The sequence below is a fragment of the Varroa destructor genome, unplaced genomic scaffold, assembly GCF_002443255.2.
Source record: "Varroa destructor unplaced genomic scaffold, Vdes_3.0 BEIS01000003.1, whole genome shotgun sequence".
In the NCBI taxonomy this organism is placed as follows: domain Eukaryota; kingdom Metazoa; phylum Arthropoda; class Arachnida; order Mesostigmata; family Varroidae; genus Varroa; species Varroa destructor.
Window position 1 is genome coordinate 1,991,111 of NW_019211456.1, and position 20,504 is coordinate 2,011,614.

The 20,504-nt window shown below is 37.3% G+C and overlaps 3 protein-coding genes across 8 annotated transcripts; 2 read left to right on the plus strand and 1 right to left on the minus strand.

Annotated features, from left to right (window-relative positions):
- Positions 1–110: 110 nt before the first annotated feature.
- LOC111246419 (ADP-ribosylation factor 4) lies at positions 111–4,980 on the plus strand. Its single transcript, XM_022795974.2, has 4 exons — positions 111–708; positions 2,185–2,353; positions 2,675–2,894; positions 3,143–4,980. The coding sequence occupies exons 1-4, from the start codon at positions 642–644 to the stop codon at positions 3,230–3,232; spliced, it is 546 nt and encodes a 181-aa protein (XP_022651709.1). The 5' UTR covers positions 111–641; the 3' UTR covers positions 3,233–4,980.
- Positions 4,981–5,200: 220 nt separating this feature from the next.
- Vps60 (vacuolar protein sorting 60) lies at positions 5,201–9,546 on the minus strand. Of its 6 annotated transcripts, none has more exons than XR_002671662.2 (7): positions 9,272–9,546; positions 7,944–8,167; positions 7,483–7,611; positions 6,928–7,056; positions 6,628–6,759; positions 6,217–6,422; positions 5,201–5,615 (listed from the first exon to the last, which is right to left on the minus strand). XR_002671662.2 is itself a non-coding variant. In XM_022795973.2 (6 exons), exons 2-6 carry the CDS (start codon positions 8,121–8,123, stop codon positions 6,324–6,326), a joined length of 669 nt encoding a protein of 222 aa, XP_022651708.1. In that variant the 5' UTR covers positions 8,124–8,142; positions 9,272–9,546; the 3' UTR covers positions 5,201–6,323. The 6 variants fall into 6 exon arrangements, 3 of the variants coding, with proteins under 3 accessions (XP_022651708.1, XP_022651707.1, XP_086841844.1); XR_002671660.2 differs by having other exon boundaries at positions 5,201–6,002; XR_002671661.2 differs by having other exon boundaries at positions 5,834–6,422.
- Positions 9,547–9,752: 206 nt separating this feature from the next.
- eIF3d1 (eukaryotic translation initiation factor 3 subunit d1) lies at positions 9,753–15,183 on the plus strand. The gene is made up of 8 exons (XM_022795971.2): positions 9,753–10,119; positions 11,503–11,745; positions 12,130–12,288; positions 12,469–12,726; positions 12,916–13,164; positions 13,462–13,659; positions 13,877–14,023; positions 14,174–15,183. The coding sequence occupies exons 1-8, from the start codon at positions 9,994–9,996 to the stop codon at positions 14,534–14,536; spliced, it is 1,743 nt and encodes a 580-aa protein (XP_022651706.1). The 5' UTR covers positions 9,753–9,993; the 3' UTR covers positions 14,537–15,183.
- Positions 15,184–20,504: the final 5,321 nt, after the last annotated feature.

Sequence of the window (20,504 nt, forward strand, 5' to 3'; positions counted from 1 at the left end):
GGCACTTCAAAGAGCGGAGAAAGCGCCAGCGCGCCTATTTTATCGGTCAGCAAAATCAGCACCGATTCCAGCAAAATCATCATCAGCATTCATTGAGGGCGGCCAGTAGTAGCAGCAGCGACTACGTTGGGTGGTTCGTTAATGGTGAACGTAGTGTCCTCGTCGCCATAACACAGAGGGTGGTGTGTTCTTAGTCGACATCGTCGTCGCTGTGCTAGCTAGCTGTCAGGATATATCAGAACGTGGCAGTGTAGTCAACAAAAGCTGCTATCTGAACCGTTTTGCTTGTAACTGCTGTTCATGTCAGTCTGCATCAGTGTACTTGCCGCGTAACTTACGTGGCAGTTGTTTAAAGCAGTGAACTATCGGCAGCGGTATTATTGAGCAGCAGCACTGCCGCCGTCGCAATACGATATCGGCGACGTAATCGACGGGCACTCAGGCAACGACAGGCGACAGACGAACGGAAAAACGCCAATAGGTAGCCAGCGGGTGAAAACCTCTTGTGTGGATTCTTTTGTTGTCTCATCTGGGTTTGATCGTGGTTTTGTGTAGACTTTCGGTGTTGCAGTGGTCGGACAGTAGTGATTGTTTTTTTTCCTGTAGGATAAGCAAGGCAAAGATTGTCATTACGTGCCAAGATGGGTTTGACTATGAGTAGTCTGTTTAATCGGCTCTTTGGCAAGAAGCAGGTCCGAATTCTTATGGGTAAGTAGTATACGCAACATTTTACGTGGAAGTTTATGTATGCATGACAATGAGCGAAAGGAAGTTGAGGGAGTAGAAGGAAGCACGATGTGTTGAATATTTCGACCAGCTAATCGCTTAAGTGAAACTTGTAAGAATACTTGTGTGTTCATCGAGAAAAAGTCCAAGTACTTCGAAGGGAACCGATGAAGTAATCTTTGTCTGTCGTGTTTAACTGCGTTTAAATACTGGGTTATGTTTTTGCAGTCAAAGTCCACATTCGTCAATCTTAGCTACATATTAGCGCGCACCGAACTAATTTATATATCGTTAGAGGTTTGCTTACAAATGTTATTATAACGTTTTTTTTCTTGCTGAGTGAAAGGATTCTATCATAAAGGCCTAAGTCACTCCGTTATCTAGAAATCGCTCGTCCATTCTACTTGACAGACAACTGCAGGCTAATGCAGCCGCTTTTACGGACGAGACACGATGCAACATATTGTAGTAGCTGCACACTGTGCTGTCAATAGATGATAAATACAGGTCGCTTGATACGAACGGGCTATCTATGATATAGTATATAACCGATTCATATTAGCATTCTAACTGATGCTGATCTAGTATGAACAATCTGCATTCGAAACGGAAATGTCCGCATATTGGAATAATTTAATCAGATGTGGTTATCACACAGAACGTCGAAGCGTTCACTTATAAACATTATTGTGATCAAAAGTATTATGCAAGTATTGGTGAGAAAAATTCAAAAGATATTAGGCAAAGAGGAGGGCAAGCGCTCGTGTTTTACTGTTGATTTACATGTTGACGACACAGAACAATGAGCTTCATATCATTCAAGTGGACAGATTATAAGATATTGCTTTTTCTTGCACGGAGAGTTGCAACGTTGTCGAAAATATTTCAGAAAAATACTGGATCGTAGTCCAAATTTATCAGACGCTTTCAGTTATTTACGCTTTTCTAAGTTTTCTTTTTACCATAACGTTTCGCTGATGAAAATAAAACGTACTTATCAAGATTTACAACAAAGTTGTGGTTAGAAAAAAATAATAATTTTGCACTTATTATACTAGCCGGTTGCATCTGAACCTCCTGATCATCAGTACCATTATTATAATAGCCATGTGTTGTAGTGTTCTACTCGGTATTATTACGATCATCTCATTGCTGCGTTTATATATATATATATATATATAGCGGATTTTTCAATAAACACTTTTTGCGAGCGTGCGAGTCGATGTTTAATAAAAAGGCTAAATACTCGACTTGATCTGTTGCAATATTCTTTAATATCGAAATATGAAATGACAAAAATAACTATCAAATTCTATATTGAAACGGTTGAATGATATGTATCTGTTCGACTGTTTGGGTCTCTGTCAGTAGGTTATCCCTGCTATATTTGTCTGTTGTATCCTAGTAGTTATCAGATGATGCTTGACCTATCTGCTTGTACTTATTACCATTTTTCAGTTGGTTTGGACGCTGCTGGGAAGACGACAATTCTCTACAAACTAAAATTAGGTGAAATAGTGACAACGATTCCTACAATCGGTTTCAATGTTGAGACAGTCGAGTACAAAAATATTTGCTTCACTGTATGGGACGTTGGAGGACAGGATAAGATTCGACCTCTTTGGAGGTGAGTGCCTGAATGCCAGAGCTGATAAGATTTGTTTCATTAGGTCTAATAGTTATTAATAAGATATATAAAATAATTTCAAGACTCACGAGTATACTTAATACAGGCAAAATAAACTCTACAACGAATAAGCTAAGGACTATACGCAGCGGATGTTGCACGAAATGGATTCATTAAAAAAACTCTGTTAAGTTTAAGTAAACTTAACAGAGTTTTTCGAAGGCTTAAGTAAGCCTTCGAACAGATTTTTATTTATTAAAAAGGTCTTTTTTTAGAAGTGTCACAGTGTGTCGATTTAATAGTATTTTATTCTATATTTAGGCACTATTTCCAAAACACGGAAGGCTTGATTTTTGTAGTGGATTCCAATGATCGTGAACGAATCTCAGAGGCACAGGATGAACTGATGAAAATGTTGAACGAAGACGAACTGAGAGATGCCGTGTTGTTGGTTTTCGCCAACAAGCAGGACCTTCCCAACGCGATGAATGCTGCCGAGCTGACTGAAAAGCTCGGTCTCAACTCTCTTCGAGGGAAGAAGGTTTGTTGCCTTTTTCTTGAAGTAATGTACTTCGTAGTTTCCTAAATTTCCCTAACTGGAAAAGGAATTTAGAATTGCCAGTTATTTAGGCTTCTTTCCTGGCTGTATGTAGCACAATGAGCTATTAGAATTACAATAATAATAATAATGCATTATTACTTCTGATTAAATAAATACAGGTATAATGGTCTCTAATACTTATAGTCCTAAGAGTTGTGCAACTCATTGTTCTTCGGTAAAAATTTCAGTGGTACATTCAAGCGACGTGCGCCACACAAGGTCAAGGTCTTTATGAAGGACTTGATTGGCTGTCCAATGAGCTTGCTAAAGGCAAGTAAGTGTGATTTGGCTAAAAAGGAGAGATGACGTTAGCAGACGTGTCAGCGAGACGATGTTCACGTGCACAGAACAAGCTGCTACCAACAGAGAAAGGACCGATTTATGAAAGCGATTCTACGGAAGTTATGTTAGAATTGATGACAAAGATATTGAAGACGATAGTAGTAGGGATTGACACTAGAAGATTTTTACCGTCAAAATCCCAAAACCTTTCAAACAGAGGTCAATTTTTCTGGAGAACAATTAGCTATCAGCATTGTCGTCAAAAAACAAATACCAATCACAGAACATGCGGTGTGCTTCTACACTTCAAATTCATTATATCGACTAGGTCGTTTGGCATGAACAGCCATGACGTGTTTACTGTGCTTTGATGTTGGGTAAGCGACGTGATTGCCAACGTCCACCAGCGGTGGAGTCGATTTTGTCATCCAGGCGGTCGTTTTTTATGAAATGGTATATCTTCTTGTAAATTAAAGGAAATTTTGATTCGGGTAAGTAGTGTTAGAGAACTGCATTTGCCGCAGTGGCATTACTTATGATGGTAATCAGGAATATCTATCACCAAACCGTGTTCTCCAAATATATATATAGTTACGCATGCTGTTCAAGAGATGATAACATCCATTACAAAATATAATTTATGCTTATAATAGGGGATATTAAAATAGAGTCAATAAGGGCGTAGCGTGTCTAGGCGAAAGTCTAATAGTCGACGTCGTGCCGGACCTAAATACGTGAAGTAAAACATGTGTGAAAAGAACGAAAGACCGTTGATGGCGCAGTTATGGCGCATACGTAGTCTAAAGGATATTTTTGCATAAGCTTGCGATGGAATTTATCGTTCAAGAGATATTTCGTTATTACTTTGATTTGGTTGAATGTTCTACGTGTGGTTGATACATTACGCATATGCAGAGGTAAGGCACAACAATCAAACAACACACATCTTAGTGATACCTAGTGATCCATAAACGCTTACCGGCTTCCGCGAAACGCCCTTCATATCTTAGCGAAAAACAACAATGTTTACATATGGTTGTACACACACAACAATGTATGGCTACTGGAGGCTAAAATTAACATCATCATGTTAATTTGAAGGTGTTGCTAAGGTTCTGCCAGAGACGTTTAGATTCAGGTTTCATTTCTATTATTAGTGAGCGGAACACACAAATGTACAAGTTAACACGCTGACTTGGAGGGCAACAGTTCTTGATCATGTCGATAGCGCAGATAAAGCAGAATATGCGGGTAAGCGGCAGAGGTGTATTTGAAACCAATCGAAAACTTACGTAGAATGAATATGACTAAGAAAACAAACAAACACAAGTAAGAAATAATAAGAAAACAGCGACGAGCAAACCGAGGAGGGCACTAAGGACAGAGTAATAAGCGTGTGACAACTGCTGTTAACAAGCGGAAAGAGTAAATCATAACGAAAGTAGAATATGAAACCTAAAGCGAGGATAAAAAAAATACGATGAAAAAAGCGTAAAAGTATGCGTGAGTGCGTGTATATACAAATAATAACACGTTATTTATCCCCTGGATGGAGGATCCTTTTTCTACTGCGGTTTGTAGCCACCTCAGTAGCTTGCTAGCCACCGTGGGTCCCCTTGATGAGAAGCACCTTTCTAATCATTTGACAATGTCAAAAGACTGGATAGATTTAGTTAGAAGGATGATAGCGTGAAAAACCAACGATGTGATTTTACAGTAATAAAAGCAATTTTTGACAAATGGGTTTAATTGTCGTATATATATATACATATATGTTAGAGTAGTACATACAGAGCTTAGATTAATGTTTGCGATATGATACCACGATTACTAATAATTTAGTTTGAATAGTTTTACTAATTGTTAGTAGTAATACGAAATAAGTACTGAGAGTTAGCATGCTGCAATTATTGCCCTTAAATATCTTGTCCATCAAAAATTAGCTAAACAATCGAATGTTCAACTTGTGGAAGTTCCATTCATATACGTGCATAGCATTTATTTTTGACGTTTTAAAACAACCGTAAAAACCGCATTAGTTCGTAATCTTCGGTCCTTCATATGGGTACCTTGCTATAGTTCGGCTCTGTATGTGCAGAAGCGCGACACGATATTACGCGATAGGCTATTATTAAATTTAATTATTAGCCACTTTCTGCTTTCAGTCAACCGCATCAAAAATTACGCAGCATCGGTAGATACCCGTTCTATTTATACAATACATACGTTTGTTTATTTTGATTAACAAACGAGATTTCCACATTTGAAACCGTATAGTGGGAAAATATTACCCACTTAACAATCTTTTGTGATAAACAACTTGCATCTGTATTATGCCTGTCGTAAGCCATTACACTGGTCGATACGTATTAGTAAGTTCTGTAACAGCAGAAAAGTATATCAATGCACTAAATTATCACATGTACACAATGATCATATTAACGTTCATTCGAATCGTTTGAAATCGAAATCTGAACAGTTTTCAACTACTTTAAGCGTATTTTTTTATATGTAATGTTTAAAATTATTTTATATTCTTTCCTCGTAAACGGTTAGCTTTTTATTAGCCTAGCCCAAAAATTCAAATATTCGCTTACGTAATTTTTAAATTATCCGATTATTTTGATGCCTCAGTTATCAATTGTCAACAGATTTTGCACAGTTAGTTTGCGTGTCGACTTTCGATTCGACGATAAAGTTCGTTCGACTATCGGCAAAATTAATACATCAGCTCATACGAACGCCAGCTATGGAGCCATTGAAGAGCTGCAAACATTAATTTTTAGTGAAAGGCTGCTTTTATCTCAGAAATGATACTGTAAGCGGAGCATCCTAGCCATGATGTGCATCTTTAGATTAATAACAACTAAATCCAGTAATTGTTACTGTTTGTAAAAAATAATTCAATTGATGCTCTCTCTCTATTATGTTTCAAAATAAAGATAAACGACACAACGTAAAATTTAAGGCTATGCCAGACCTTCTTGTGTTTTCCACGGTATTACTTTGTCTTTGCCGGTCTAAAGTAGACCGGCAGCTGTTTCCACCTTTCATGGTAAATTCGTCAGTCAGGAAGAGGCGAAAAATCTAGTTCGAGGGTAACTTAGGCAACCCGAATTCGTCCACCATTATGCCGCCTTCTACCGCTTGCGGCTTCTGTTTCTGTGACGGACCTTTGCTTGGAACCTTAAAACAGGCATTATAATAATACGCACAGCTTAGTGATGTTCTAGGTACTAAAAGCAAATAAAATTAGTTCTGAATAGTCACATTGGCAAAAGACTAGCCAAAGCTTTCGTAATCACTATTTCGGTAAATTGTTAAATTTTAACGCTAAAAAATAAATCTTATTTTCTATTATTGTAACATCGTAATCGTATAGGCTGATTACCTTTGGAGCTGTGACGTCTTCCAGATACGACGTGTCTTCCTCAAGTGCAATTTCATCGTTCAGCATTGTCAATTCTGCTTCCAGTTCCTCGTCGTCCATTTCAGGCATACCATAGGAACGACCCAATGCTTCCTAGAATGCAAATATAAGGCACATCGACAGGAAAGTGACAAACATATAGATTCCTAATACCGAACGGTCCAGTTCGTACATGCCCGGAATGACTATCTACTCGATTGAATTTGTAGTTATAATAAATAATAAAATTGCGTTGCGGTAATTATGGTTAACCAGTCATACCTGAACTTCGTTGGCCTGTTCAAGCATATCTTCAAGGTCGTCTTGAAGGTCCTCAATCTCGTTTAGGTTAACTTTCTTATATTCATGTTTCATTTCCTTAACACCCAACCTCATTGCTTCCATCGTTGTCTAAGAAACGATTTCAATCCATTTTATTGAAAGAACGATTTTAGTTGGCAAAAATGATAAGTTTGTATATATGTTCGTATAAAAAATTGCTCAGAACGTATAATCACTGTTCACTGTAAAATAAGTTTTGAACATTTTTTTGTTATTTATGGAAGATTATGCTGTTCAGACATACCTTTGTTTAATACCGATATGTCATTCAGCGTGCTAAGTTGTTTCGCAAACATCTTTCAGCCTTCACTAGCTATGGAGACACAAATATTAATCACTTCCGTAATGGCACTTGGGATAAGGCTTTCATTTAACATAATTCTTGTATCCAGTACTTTAGTACCACATCCCATGAGTCATTTTAGTCAAGAAGATATTAAGTAACGCATAATCAAAATTAAAAATTTAAATATAGTACATAGTTGCATAAAGCACCTTTGTGTCCTTCAGTTGCTGCGTTGCGAAATTTGCTTGTTCCATGTTGAAACTCTGCTGCATAAGGTTATCTCGTTGAGATTCGTACATCTTCTTCTGCTTTAAAATTCGCAATGCTTTCTGCTTCACCTATAATAACAAGTGCATAAAGCAGCAAGAGTGGACAATTAATTGTTATAAATCTTGTCACAAAGTAAAGACAACTGACTTAATCCCAAGTAGTGAATTTTGACAATTAACAAACGTAGCACAAGCGTAAGATCGTGAATATTCAATCAAAAGGCCCCTCGTTATATGTCTATCGAATGGTCATTTTTTGCGCTAGCTATTGCTATGATAAAAAGTAAATGTACCTTATAAGACTTTGTGGCACGCTGGTAATCGCATTTTAAGTTTAAATCTAGCGAAAATATTGAAATGTGTCTCTTCGATTTGGCAGCTTTTTAATGCTTTGAACTTACCAAGTCTTTGGGTGGTCCCTCTCGCATTTTCGACATCTGCTCCTTATATTTAAATAATTCAGCATCCAATTTTTTTATTTTCTCGTCCATATTGTTGGCTCGTTGGTCAAGGACCTCAATGCAGTTAGACAGATTAGGAGGAGGCTCCTTGGCCTTCCCTTTTCCAAACAGGCGGTTCATCTTTTCTGTGTAGTATTATCTAGAAAATGCAGGAACCGATTTTACTGTAAAAATGAACAGACCCATTTGTTTTTTTAGTCCAGAGTACGGCCGCCTGCGCATCATATTTATGTGTATTTCGTCTATATAAATATATATATATAACTTGTCCAGGTAGTTTTTAAGGCCCTGTGCACTGTCAACTGTACTGTTATTAATTTCATTTTTCAGTAGTCAAAAGAAACGGTAGTTCGTGGAACATACCAGAATCTGCATCGCTATTTACCTAAGGTGGATATACAAGCAATTCTGGACACTGAGTAGAAATGACATTGTAATAGTCAACTACCACCAGTCGAACTATAAATCACTTTTTCTCTTACAAAGAGTTGCATCAGCGCTATTATTTTTCTTTTACATTTTTCCACCGTCCTTTGAAGTTGTCTTCCTCACAAGTTCTAGACAGTGAAGCAGCAACTCTAGTTAGCTGCCATTTTCTCACAAACAACTATTAGGTTTCCATATAGACTTATACAGTACAGTATTGATTCTAAAAGTAACTGCTCTCGTTTAAATTCAGCTTTTTCGATTATTTCTGCATTTCTCCGTTCTTTCTATGACAGCTGAAACGCGTTCGAACTAAAAAAAATGTAACGTAAGCCCTTAATGTGTTGCTTTCTATGATAGTTTAGTAATCTCTAACCTCAAGTACCAGGTCCATTAAAGCACTGTCGATTATCAAGTATGAAAAGTATGAATACATATTTAAAACGAAAGATGTTTTTTATATTTTTTATGCTTAGTAATAGGTCCGGCTTAGGCCGTTAAATGATAGGTTCCCAACGCGAAACGAAGTGTATTCATGTTCGGATTCTAATTTAGATCATTACGTGTTTCTAAGATAAACAAGCAAACAAGTTATCACTGCATTACCATGGAGACAAATATGACTCTAGAATTAAACATAGAGCATACAATTAACTACGTTTTAATAGAAACAAATTGAACGCGTTTATTGCGTACCTAGAACTATGTACAACATTAATGGTGATAAAAAAATACTAAGGTGAACTTCTTTTATTAAATTCTACCATAATTAGTAAGGGACAGAAGCATACTGGGCTTAACTGAGCTACTGTGGATCAATGACATGACGGAGCATTAATTACCTCTAAACTAAGAGCAGCTGATACGGGCCTCGTCTGATTCACACTTCGATCTCAAACATAGCAGAGAGAAATAGCAGAAAATGTTGTCATTTACAGCAGACCCCTCTTTCTCTTCAAATCATTGCCGGTGATTCAGATTCTTGTCACGTAATTGCTCGTGAAGTGACGCATGCAGCTCGAACACCCGGAAGCTGTATGGCGTGAGTCGTCACCCTATTCAACACTGAAATTGAATGTTTTATATCCAAATAAACTTAAGCTGTTCATTCGAACATTATCATTAAACAAACGCGAAAATCTGTGACGCCTTATTAACTTTGAGATCCAGTAAGTTTGCTTTTCTTGACAGCCTGACGTTTCCGGCCGCTTAAGCTATAATCATATGACGATTTGTTTTGATGCACATTTATCGGGCGGAGCAACACTAGAACTTTGTTCATATGAAATTAAATCGTAATTATTTTATTCCGTTAAACCTCGTATCCTTATACTGTTTGGGCATCGATATGGGTCGTTTGTATATGAAGTATTCAAAAACTGCGATCTCTAAAAGGTTCAAGTAACAGCAGTTTTGGAAATCCGGACCCGCCACTCTGTCGGGCTCAGGTGGTGTCGCCATTTTGTTCTAAACCGCTACCAGCCTCCTGAAATCTGTACGCACGTTTTGGCGTGAGTGTAGTTTTGTATATGAAATATCAAGCAAATACATAAGGAAGACCAAGATGCCTGTTAAGTTTGAACTACCAGATATCCTCGATAACCCAGATGGGTGGGGACCGAGTTCAATACCGGAAAAATTCGCCGACATGCCTTACCAGCCGTTCTCCAAAGTTGATCGACTTGGAAAGGTAATTGTGTTGACCGGTTCGTGCTACAGATGCCACAAACGATTAGTTTAGTTTGACAACAACTGAATTAGTTTAGTTTAATTATGAGATATTATTTGAGGCTACGATATAGAACTTGAATGTTGGCGACTTCCTCTGCCGTGGTATGATCGTTTTGAGTTTTCTCTTAATACTTTCGAGAAAAAGGTCTGGTTTGGTACCCTGTAAGATCAGAAGTTTTATAATAAAACATGAATGAGGAAAAACTATTCTACTAAGCTATATCCAGATAACTTTCCAGGATTGTGAAGATCTTCCTTGAAAACTTACTTTCGCAAGCCTATAACTACCTTAATACTTTCGGGTGAATTTTTTTCTTTAGAGTTTCCTTTACTCCGTTTCTCCGGTTTTCTTTTATCCGATTTCCGTTACTCATGAGCACCAAAGCTCATGTTATGTGCTGCTGCTGTTTTACATGACATGATCCGCAATATTATTAAGCCACACAAAATCCTGCCTAAGGCGTTACGTATACGACACTGCCCAACGATATGTGAAATGTAAACTCGGACTCACTACAGAAATTGTTCTATCATATTGTCAAAACACGATCATTGTCTCTCTGTCCCCTTGCAATCGTCTATTGCGTGTTTTAATAAATACGTTATATTATTCGATTTATTGAGTTACGTAACTGTGTAATCCTATTACTTTGTTTCAGCAAATAATTTTACATGGTTTCAGAAATTCATTTATCTTTTGAATGTGCGCTTAATCTATTCTGCTGTCATCTTCTAGCCATATTGTAACTTGTACCGGTTATCCCATTACCCTGGTTCAGTTCTCCCGTGCTACCATTGCAATTAAGCCATCACTATGCTACCGTGAGCTTGTTAATTCTCTACGACCGCTAAATTTAAATTTCACTGTTTTAAGAAAAAACTGACCTTAATTTTCAAAATGCCACGTTATTACTGGGTCGAGGATAAAACTAAGCCAGTGAGCTATGTGAAAACATTGCTCTTTATTTATGAATATAGATAATATTTAAATTAAGAAATATGTTAATTCACGTTTACTTGTTTATTTTGGGCGAAGAAGTTTATAGAGGTAATTGTCCAACATCTTACTATTTTGTCTTCATTGTTTAATGTCCTAATTAAATTTCACGAGAATTATTGGTCTAAATCAACATATACCTTAAGTCCTAAAATTTAGCTGTTAGACTGCACACGCCAACACACAATTTGAGAATAAAGTTGTGTATAAATAACATTTTTACAAATTCTCATAAGTGCTTTGCCAAATATTGATGCATTTATATATTTGAATACTTCGTAGTGCCAATACACACTAGCGTTGCTCACCAACGTGTCCACATATTCGTTTCTAACAAACATCTAGGTGGCTGATTGGACCGGGAATACGTATCAGGATAGACGATCAGTGAGCAAATACAGCTCTCAATTCGCCGGCCAGGGCTCTCAGTACGCGTACTATCACGACGAAGATGACTCGTCATTCCAATTAGTCGACACTTCAAAGGCTCATAAGCCATTGCACCAGCGTGGAAGGTTTAGCAAAATCAACCAGAGGCTGAATCAGAGACAACGCCAACAGCATAAGCAACAACTTCAACAGATGCAGGTAGGCAGGCCATTTTCCGTAGGCTTTAGCTAACTAAGCTTCAAGGGGACACTTGTCTGCCTCTCTATAGGAATGGCTAGCACGTTATCGCCTCATATAAATTAGAGGGAGCTTTCAAAAAATGATTGAAATCGTTTTACATAATACGTCACGCAAAGTCTACGTAAATATACCGAATTCGTTTTACAGCCATTATAAAGCGGAAGAGTGCGTAATGTGAATGTTAGAATTACAAATAGCAGAGACTTTAATAGAAAATAAGTTACTAATGAAACAAATTTTAGAATAAGTTTACTAATCATGGTCCTTCTGAAAACCTAATTTTTTTATCTTAGAAATTATTGCATGACATCTTTTAGCACTGTCGATGTTTTGTTGTGTTAGGTGCTTTCTCGTGCGGGTAAAGGTCGGGAGCGTGAACGCATTCAGCAGGTTCGCAAGTGGCAAAAACAGATGCGACAGAAGTACGACAATCGTCAGGGTAACCAGAATAACCAGATCAAAAACCGTGAGGCCTCCGTTAGCGTGCGGCCCACGTGGAAGGTCAGTATTTGCGACAACAATATCAGTTATTCGCTACGCTATAATTTAGCAAATAATGCTATTTAGATATCTGAAATAAAAGTATTTATTTTAGCGTATTTTTATCTTCACAGTTATGCATAATTAATGCACTAATTCTTACTTGCCGGTCCGTTTTCTTTTATGGTCTATTCTGTGTAGGTTCTGGAAGAGATGGACTTTCCCCGGCTGGGCAAACTTTCCCTGCCTGGCATTGAGGAACCTCGTGACGTGTACCGCTGTGGCACAATGGAATATTTCGACAAAAGTTTCCAGAACGTGAATTGCAGAAATGAGCGTCCTCTGCAGCGTGTGAATAGGGTGTTCCACACAGTTTCGACCACTGATGATCCCGTGATTCGATCACTAGCAATGAAGAAGTCCATTGATGGAATGGTTGAAGGCACCGACGTCAGTAAGGTACGAAAACCTTATTTTTCGTAATCGTACAATAGATTGTAAATAATTTTTTCAATACTGTAAGTTTAAGTTGACAATTTCTAGCTCTCGGAATGATTGCAAGTGGGTGTTTAGCAATAATATCAGTATAATCAGTCGAAGTTTGCACTTTACAACTAATATCATTGCAATTTTGCTTCTGGCTTACAGGTTCGGGTTTATACTACAGATACGATTATTTCGACGCTGATGTGCGCTACTCGTTCAGTAAATTCATGGGATGTTGTCGTCCATAAGATCGATGATATTGTTTTTCTCGACAAGCGCAATACTGAGTTCGACCACATTCCGGTGAATGAGACAGCAGCTGAGCCCCCTCATGATGAAGGAAACTCGATCAATTCACCACGTAACTTAGCATTGGAAGCTACCTATATTAATCACAATTTCTCGCAACAGGTACGCTGATGTACATCCTGGCACGTGCATGAATAATATTTATATAAAAATTGACCAACTTATTTTCTTATAAGTTTCCCATAGGTGTGGCAGTCCAAGGCAATTGGCAAAAAAATCCTTGAATTAAGTGAAATGTTTACATATTAGCAAAAATAAATTTTTTTATTGCGACTTTATCTGGTGGACGAATGTAGCACATCTTACACTGCGTCTATTTCTTTTCATATCATTGGTATTCTGTAACATAATAAAAATTGTTTTATGACCTATCGTATCGATGGATGAACGTTTTCACAGGTACTGAAAAGTGATGATGAGAAGGTATCTTTTGAGAACTCGAATCCATTCACTTCAGAAAGTGTTAGCTCAGGTGCGAAAGGCGAGTTAGCGTCAGTGGGCTACCGTTATCGTCAGTTTGGCCTCGGCGATGGAATTGGCCTCATCGTTCGGTGCGAACACGATGGTGTCATGACCGGCCCTAATGGAGAAGTTCAGGTATCCCACATTTAATTCAATTATGCTATATCTTACGTAACTAACCGGATCCATTTACTTGTGTAAACGCAGATTGGGTTTCACATTAATTCGCATTTTTACATACAAAAGTGTAGTGTTTTATTTTTCTTTTTTTTGTTGAATTATAGAATAGTCGTGTTCTTGAAGATGAGATTATATTGCACACGGTCTAAGCAAATTGTTTTGTTGCTCGTAGTACATCAACATCAAGGCGCTTAACGAGTGGGATGCGCGTTATTCAGGTGGTATTGACTGGCGTCAGAAATTGGATTCACAACGTGGCGCCGTCCTTGCTAATGAGCTGAAAAATAACTCGTGCAAACTGGCTAAATGGACCGTACAGGTTTGTCTGCGTGCCTCCATCGCTTATAGCTAGATGATGACAATGTATTACTAAAAACGAAAGTGGATAATTAGTCTGTTGGCTGTATGTAAATGCATGTACTTAGGTTGCGATTAATTCAAGCGATTTTAATATTGACTTTATGTGCAGGCTATCCTCGCTGGTTCCCAACAAATCAAGTTCGGCTATGTAAGCCGAGTCCACGTTAAAGATACGTCGAAACACGTCATACTGGGAACGCAACAGTTCCGCCCAAAGGAATTCGCAGATCAGATCAATCTAAGCATGGATAACGCGTGGGGTGTTCTGCGTTATGTCGTCGATACATGTTTGAAGCTTGACAATGGCAAATATTTATTCCTCAAGGACCCGAATAAGCCTGTCGTGCGATTGTATGACATTCCTAACGATTCCTTCGAAAGCGACGAAGACGAATCGAGCGAGGAAGAGGACAACGGCACGACAAACAATCAGACCAATGAACAACCTGAACCCGAAGTGTCCAACAAATAGGTTGCTACCGTTTGATATCGTAGCTCGGTGGAATGAATCAACGAGTCGATTGACCATGATCTTTAAAGAAATTCATTCATTTATCGATAAGTCTATACAAAACGCATTTACCATACGTGAAATCATTACTTAGAATACTTGAAATCCTTAAATGAAAAGCTAGACCTTCATTACTGGATGTGATAAATAAAAGCGTAGATTTGCCAATTGATTTCGATACCAGATTTAGGTATTACCAACAAGAGAACTTTAGTAGACTAGCACCACCTGTGAAATGATGGACAGCTAGATAATCAAATCAGTGTATCTATGTTTTACTTTGGCATCGATATGTAGCACCCTATACGGATAGGTTACCGATCAATGCGAAAGCGAACTCAAGTGGTATATTGAAAGCTGTTATAAATTCCTCATAGTAAGCTGGGGAAGTGACATCTGCGCGGCATACGCTCAAATGCAGCGTGATCCAGGCATAGTTTAAAAAAATACGAGTCTTAATAACGATCGAATTTTAAACAATTTTTTTCATTATTCCTATCGACAACAATGATTCCACGTATGTGGTAGTGATGCTATTGAGGTTCAGGAGCGTATATTAATGCCCCTTTCGCCAATAAAAAATGCTGTGTTTTCTATCATAACCTAAATACGTCTGCTTATAATATTATTGTTACAATAATGGGCTGTTGACAGCAGCAGTTTATGACTCTCATATGTTTTTCGCCCATTCTGCGTACTCCCTCCTTTAAGCCGCACATCGATAATGATTTTGTAAGGGAATACAAAGTAGAATTGCTCCATTTAGTTCTCTAGTAATAATATTTTCATTTGCGAGGTATGACTTTTCCGTTGTGATAGACAGAAAGAACTGACAAGTATATGTTATGATACAACATATGATGTTGTTTTAAGAACGTTTAGTGCTATTATTTGCGAAGACAAACTTTTTGGTTACCAATGGAGGTTTAAGGGATAGTAAACCTTGTAAGCAAATCTTCCAGTTTTGGGTTCTATAGTTTATTGATACAAGACGGAGATTATGTTCGCCTAAAACTCTAGATTTGTCTTATATGTGGTATGTTGGCGTTTAGTACATTTCTACGGAGCGCTTCCACTGTGGACTGATCGACTCGTTTCCCTGACGCATGCAAACGGGGTCCACTATAAGCCCACCTGCTACGAACGTATCTGGGTCAAGTGGTGTTCGACCAACCTTTCCAATAGACCAATAGACGTTACAACGAAATCGGCCAACCACTTAATTCTGTTTCTGGAACATCATCAAGGCTTTTTTTTTATACAAAGTATCTTTTTAGACGTAATTATATATATTGATGTTTCGTTTAGTGTATTGATTCTGTCTCAGGTAAATCACCAACATTTAGAGTTTATTTCAATTTTTTTTGTCAAGATGTAATTATACAAATTAAATTAAAATTCCAATATTTAATATTATTTGGTTGGAATATTGATTCTGTTTGTGAGAGATTACCAAAATTCGAAAATTTTTCAAATATTGATTTTTGTTGATATGTATTGTTGATTTTTTAAATTATGTTAGGGATTAAAACAAGTTCTTCAATTGTTGTTTCAGCTTGCCAATTGATATCTGTAAAAGATTCACTCAAAACACTACTGGAAAGTATTTTCATCTTATTGATACATAGGCAAACCAATGCGAATTTTTCAATCAAATATATCAAGTTTAAGTATGGGTGTATATATTGCATTTTGATTTACCTCACCGGAAGGTTTCGATGCATGTCAAGGGATGTATACTTCACATAAGCTTCCGTATAAAAAAGTTTAATTATAGGAAGATATGTTACATTTGTACTCAGCTCGTTGAACCCTATCGACGGATGTAAAGAATTGCTTTTAACAAGGTGGTATCTAGTTAAAAAAAATGTTTCAAGTGGTATATCTGTCAGGAGATTTCTTTTTGAGTGTTTGCAAATGTTTGCCACATCAGCCGCGACGAATTTTTAGCTCACAGTGGTCCAAAGTCGTACCAAAAACACTGCCGACGTATTTTCTTTTTTCTGTTTGCTTTTTCACGATGAAATGTCAGTTTTTACTTAGAATCATCAAAATCTATTGATCGGCATCAGACAAAGCCACGAAGAAAATGGAGCTCGCATAGAAGAACAGGTTTCTATATTTTGGTCATCCTTTCAAAAAATCTTCCAGAGAATACCTTGGGAAAAATTGCGACCAACATATGTTTTATATTAGCCGTTTCAACTTCTCAGCTGACATGTATTGAGCAAACTTGCTGAATAAACCATTAAACTTTTTCCTCGGAACCCTATTGCCATAAAGGGAAAAGGATGCTACATTTGGATATTTGCTATTTTAACGTGGAAATATTCACTTTAGGTATAGGAACATACATAGCATTTTTACTTAGCTCGTCGAGATTTATCAATTGACAACAAAAATATCCTTTCTGCACAGGCCTTTATTGAAATATATGATTTCCATCTCTTTAGGAGAATTTTTTTATTTTCACCAAAATTTTGTTTATATCAAACTGAACGACGTTCTTATAGGCACTTATGAAAAATTCCTAACAGAATAAACAAACCTCATTGTCAGACAGGCACCATTAATGAGGAAAGGATTTGATTTGTTACCAGTTACCTTGCGCTATGCGTGCTCTTAATAGTACTGCTACCACGCTGCAATTTTTAGAAGCCTGTTCTAACATCTGGTTCATCTTGGACCAAGTCTCCAGCATAACCTATTGCTCTATTCTAGATTTATATTGTGACAAACGTGTGGTTGCAGTTCTCCTGAGATCCTGTTATATTAATTTGTTGTCCGGTTGCAACTTTCCAATTGAGACTATTTAGCCGATTTCTTATTTAGAACCAACGATCCGTTAGTTTCGTGCACCTATTCTACTCCAACAGTAATTGGCTACTCTGCTAATTCCGCTTCTTTGTTAAAATGTCCTAGTAATCTATCCACTTTGCAGCGAATAAGTTAATGTATCGCATATATCCGGCTGCGCGAAAAAACAAGTGGGCTCGATTTTAAAATTACGAATGTAAAACCGTATGATTCATACGTGTTAAAGTAAATTCCAGCCGTGCACGCGGCGCCAGTATGAGACCTTACCTAAACCAGCTCTGTGCCCTATGTTATGATCGCAATACGCTAATACACTTAATCTGCTTTTCAATTTCAGTTAATCCTTGTCCCCGACGAGAAGTATTCGTTTAATCAAACGATATGAATCATGTATGTCGAGGTAGTGCAGTTTTCATCGGCCGTCTTGTAAATCAATTAAATGAGCATCACTTTTCTTTACAAAGAGCAAAAGCCGTCCCCCGACAAAAAGCATTTATATACTTGAAAACAGTGAAACAAGATGGCTCATGTGTCATCAGCTATACACGATTGCAGCAAAAATCTTCACATCATGACTAAATTCCTCAATGTAGAAGATGAAAAGATTCAATCTCGAGTTTATCTGGTGGAACTTGAAAAAAAACTTTGCAATAGAAATCTTTAAAATGTTTTAATGGTTAATGAGCTAATTGCCAAAAAATGGTCAGCTTGTTCAAATTTACGTTTTATCGAATGAGAAAAACAAATAACCTTCCAGAATCTTCTACGCACCCCTGTCCCGAATAAACTCTTTGCAATTCATAAAAATCAATCTAATCATGGGGTCGCTTTGGAAGGAACGAATTCGCTCTTCAAAATCTTTAATAGGATAAATTAGACGGATCTGTAGGCTTCGCTCTGAACCAATTTTGCCGTTTGACCCATTTTACTTAATTTATTTAGAGGTAGAAAACTAATTATATTTACAGTACAAGTAATGTCAGAGAACCAACGTTTTATTTTAAGATTTTCCGTTGTTATTCTTTAATGTAAATTCATTTAATCTTTCGGTTTTGCGGGCCCCTAGGCATTATGTTTGCTATATATATTTTGTGATACTTCTTTTTTTATAAATTAGATGGTGTTTTTGTTGTGGAGACAAGGTATCGATTATTGGGGTTCCTGTTCCAGCCTTTAGAGTTAAGCACGTGACTAGGAGTAACGCACAGTTGACCGCGATTAAATACAGGTTCTCTGAGGAAAATGAAAACCTCTTTCATTGTTTGTTAATTGTGTTTCGAAGGCTATCATAGCAAAGTCTGTCCAACAAGGATGATAGGTAAACTTTCTTTAATTGTAGGTTATGAAGCGGTAGTGCAGATATCTCAAAACTATCGAGAAATTTTCTGGGAAGATAAGACAACGTTGACATTTTCGGTTACTTTATTGAACGAAAATTATTCATTGAGATTTTCAAAGAATCATTCGGTGTAAGTATTGCTCATATTCCAGATCATTCTAAACAGCATTTTTTTTGGCGAAAATGTCTGTTGGATTTTCAAATGATTTTGGTTAATAGACCAGGTCGATAAATTGTGCAACTGCATCTTGTTCTAGCGCAATGTTTTCAGGCTGTGTAACTTCAAGGTTGGCATTTTTTAGAAATTTATTTTCTCCTGTGTCTAACAAAAGCTGGGAGTACCCGGCGTCAACTTCGTTGAATCGTATATTGGTGGTCGAATTGTATATTTTGATGTGCCTTTCTGATGCAATTTTTAATATCGCTACCTCTTTTGATTACTGGTAGCAGTTGACGAAAACTGTCTGAGCCTACAATTGAGACTTTTCCAAGAACTGCATATACTGCCGAACGTTCGCTGAAGGGTTTCGAAGACCCTTCACTTAATGATGGGATATTTGTCCCAGACAATAAATGCCTTTGTATGATGTGCCGTTTTTGTATTCATCTCTGTGTTGCGTACTAAGCTGTTCTTAGTGCTAATGAAGGCCTTGAACCGGGAGTATGCAGTTTGGCCTATGGGCATCAGAACCTTTTTCATTCTTTCTTAATAAATGGTTACACATATATTGAGTAATTAATTGAATATTTGATATGCCCAGATTGGTATGTAATTCCGTGTCTAAAACGTGACGGCGGTTTAAAAGTTGTTTTTAGTTTTTTCTTACAATAAACATTCACATATACTTTATATATTTGGGCATTTTGTGGAATTTTTTTTTTTTTTTAAAACCAGCTCAACGCTTCAGCCTTCTAATTAACATGTATTAGAAATTCGCTTAATTTAGAAACAGTTCAAAATTAATTTTCGCCTAATTCTAACACAGATAAGCGAAAGACGATACGATATGAGACTTATGGTAATAGCCGTACGACCACAATATGAACTGACTAGAGCGCCACTAGCAATCTTTGCCCCGTTTTACTGTTAAAATTTCGCTATATTCTTAAGAAGGCTGGTCGTAACATGCACATACATACAGTCGTTTAGTACCACTTTCAGAGAGAACTTATAGTATCTTCAATTGATTGATTAATGCTGCTGGGTCTCAAGTTGATGATTAACACGAACGTAATTTAGCTCAACATTTTATTACACATGACACAAGTCATATGTAGACCTGCTAAAGAATTAGATTGCACTGTTTCCATTAACGCTACTAACGGGAACTATTTAAGACCTGATCGTCCAAATAATATAAAAACGATTCGTTTGTTGATATTAGAACCGTATAGTGATCGTGATTCTAGTTTACGCCTTATGCGTACGCATAGCAATTTTAATAATAGCCTCGTATTGAACTGAACTCAGTCTAATTTTAAAGCGTGCGTTTTGGTGCTTGTGGACAATGGCAGTAATGGTTACCTTAGCTGAAGTGTTGATGCGTGCGTTACAAGAGAACTTCTGTTCAATGGTAGTTATCAAATGAGGAAAAAATAATAGTGTGCAAATGATCACTGTGTTAGTGAAACTAACCGAACCCGAGAAAGAAATGAACAGTTCAAATACAACCGTCACCAAGCGCGGTTATTTAGTCTTGTTGTCTATCTAGCAACCTGCCCGATTACGAATGGCGAACGTACATCGTATACGGTTTCATCCGGTCTACCACA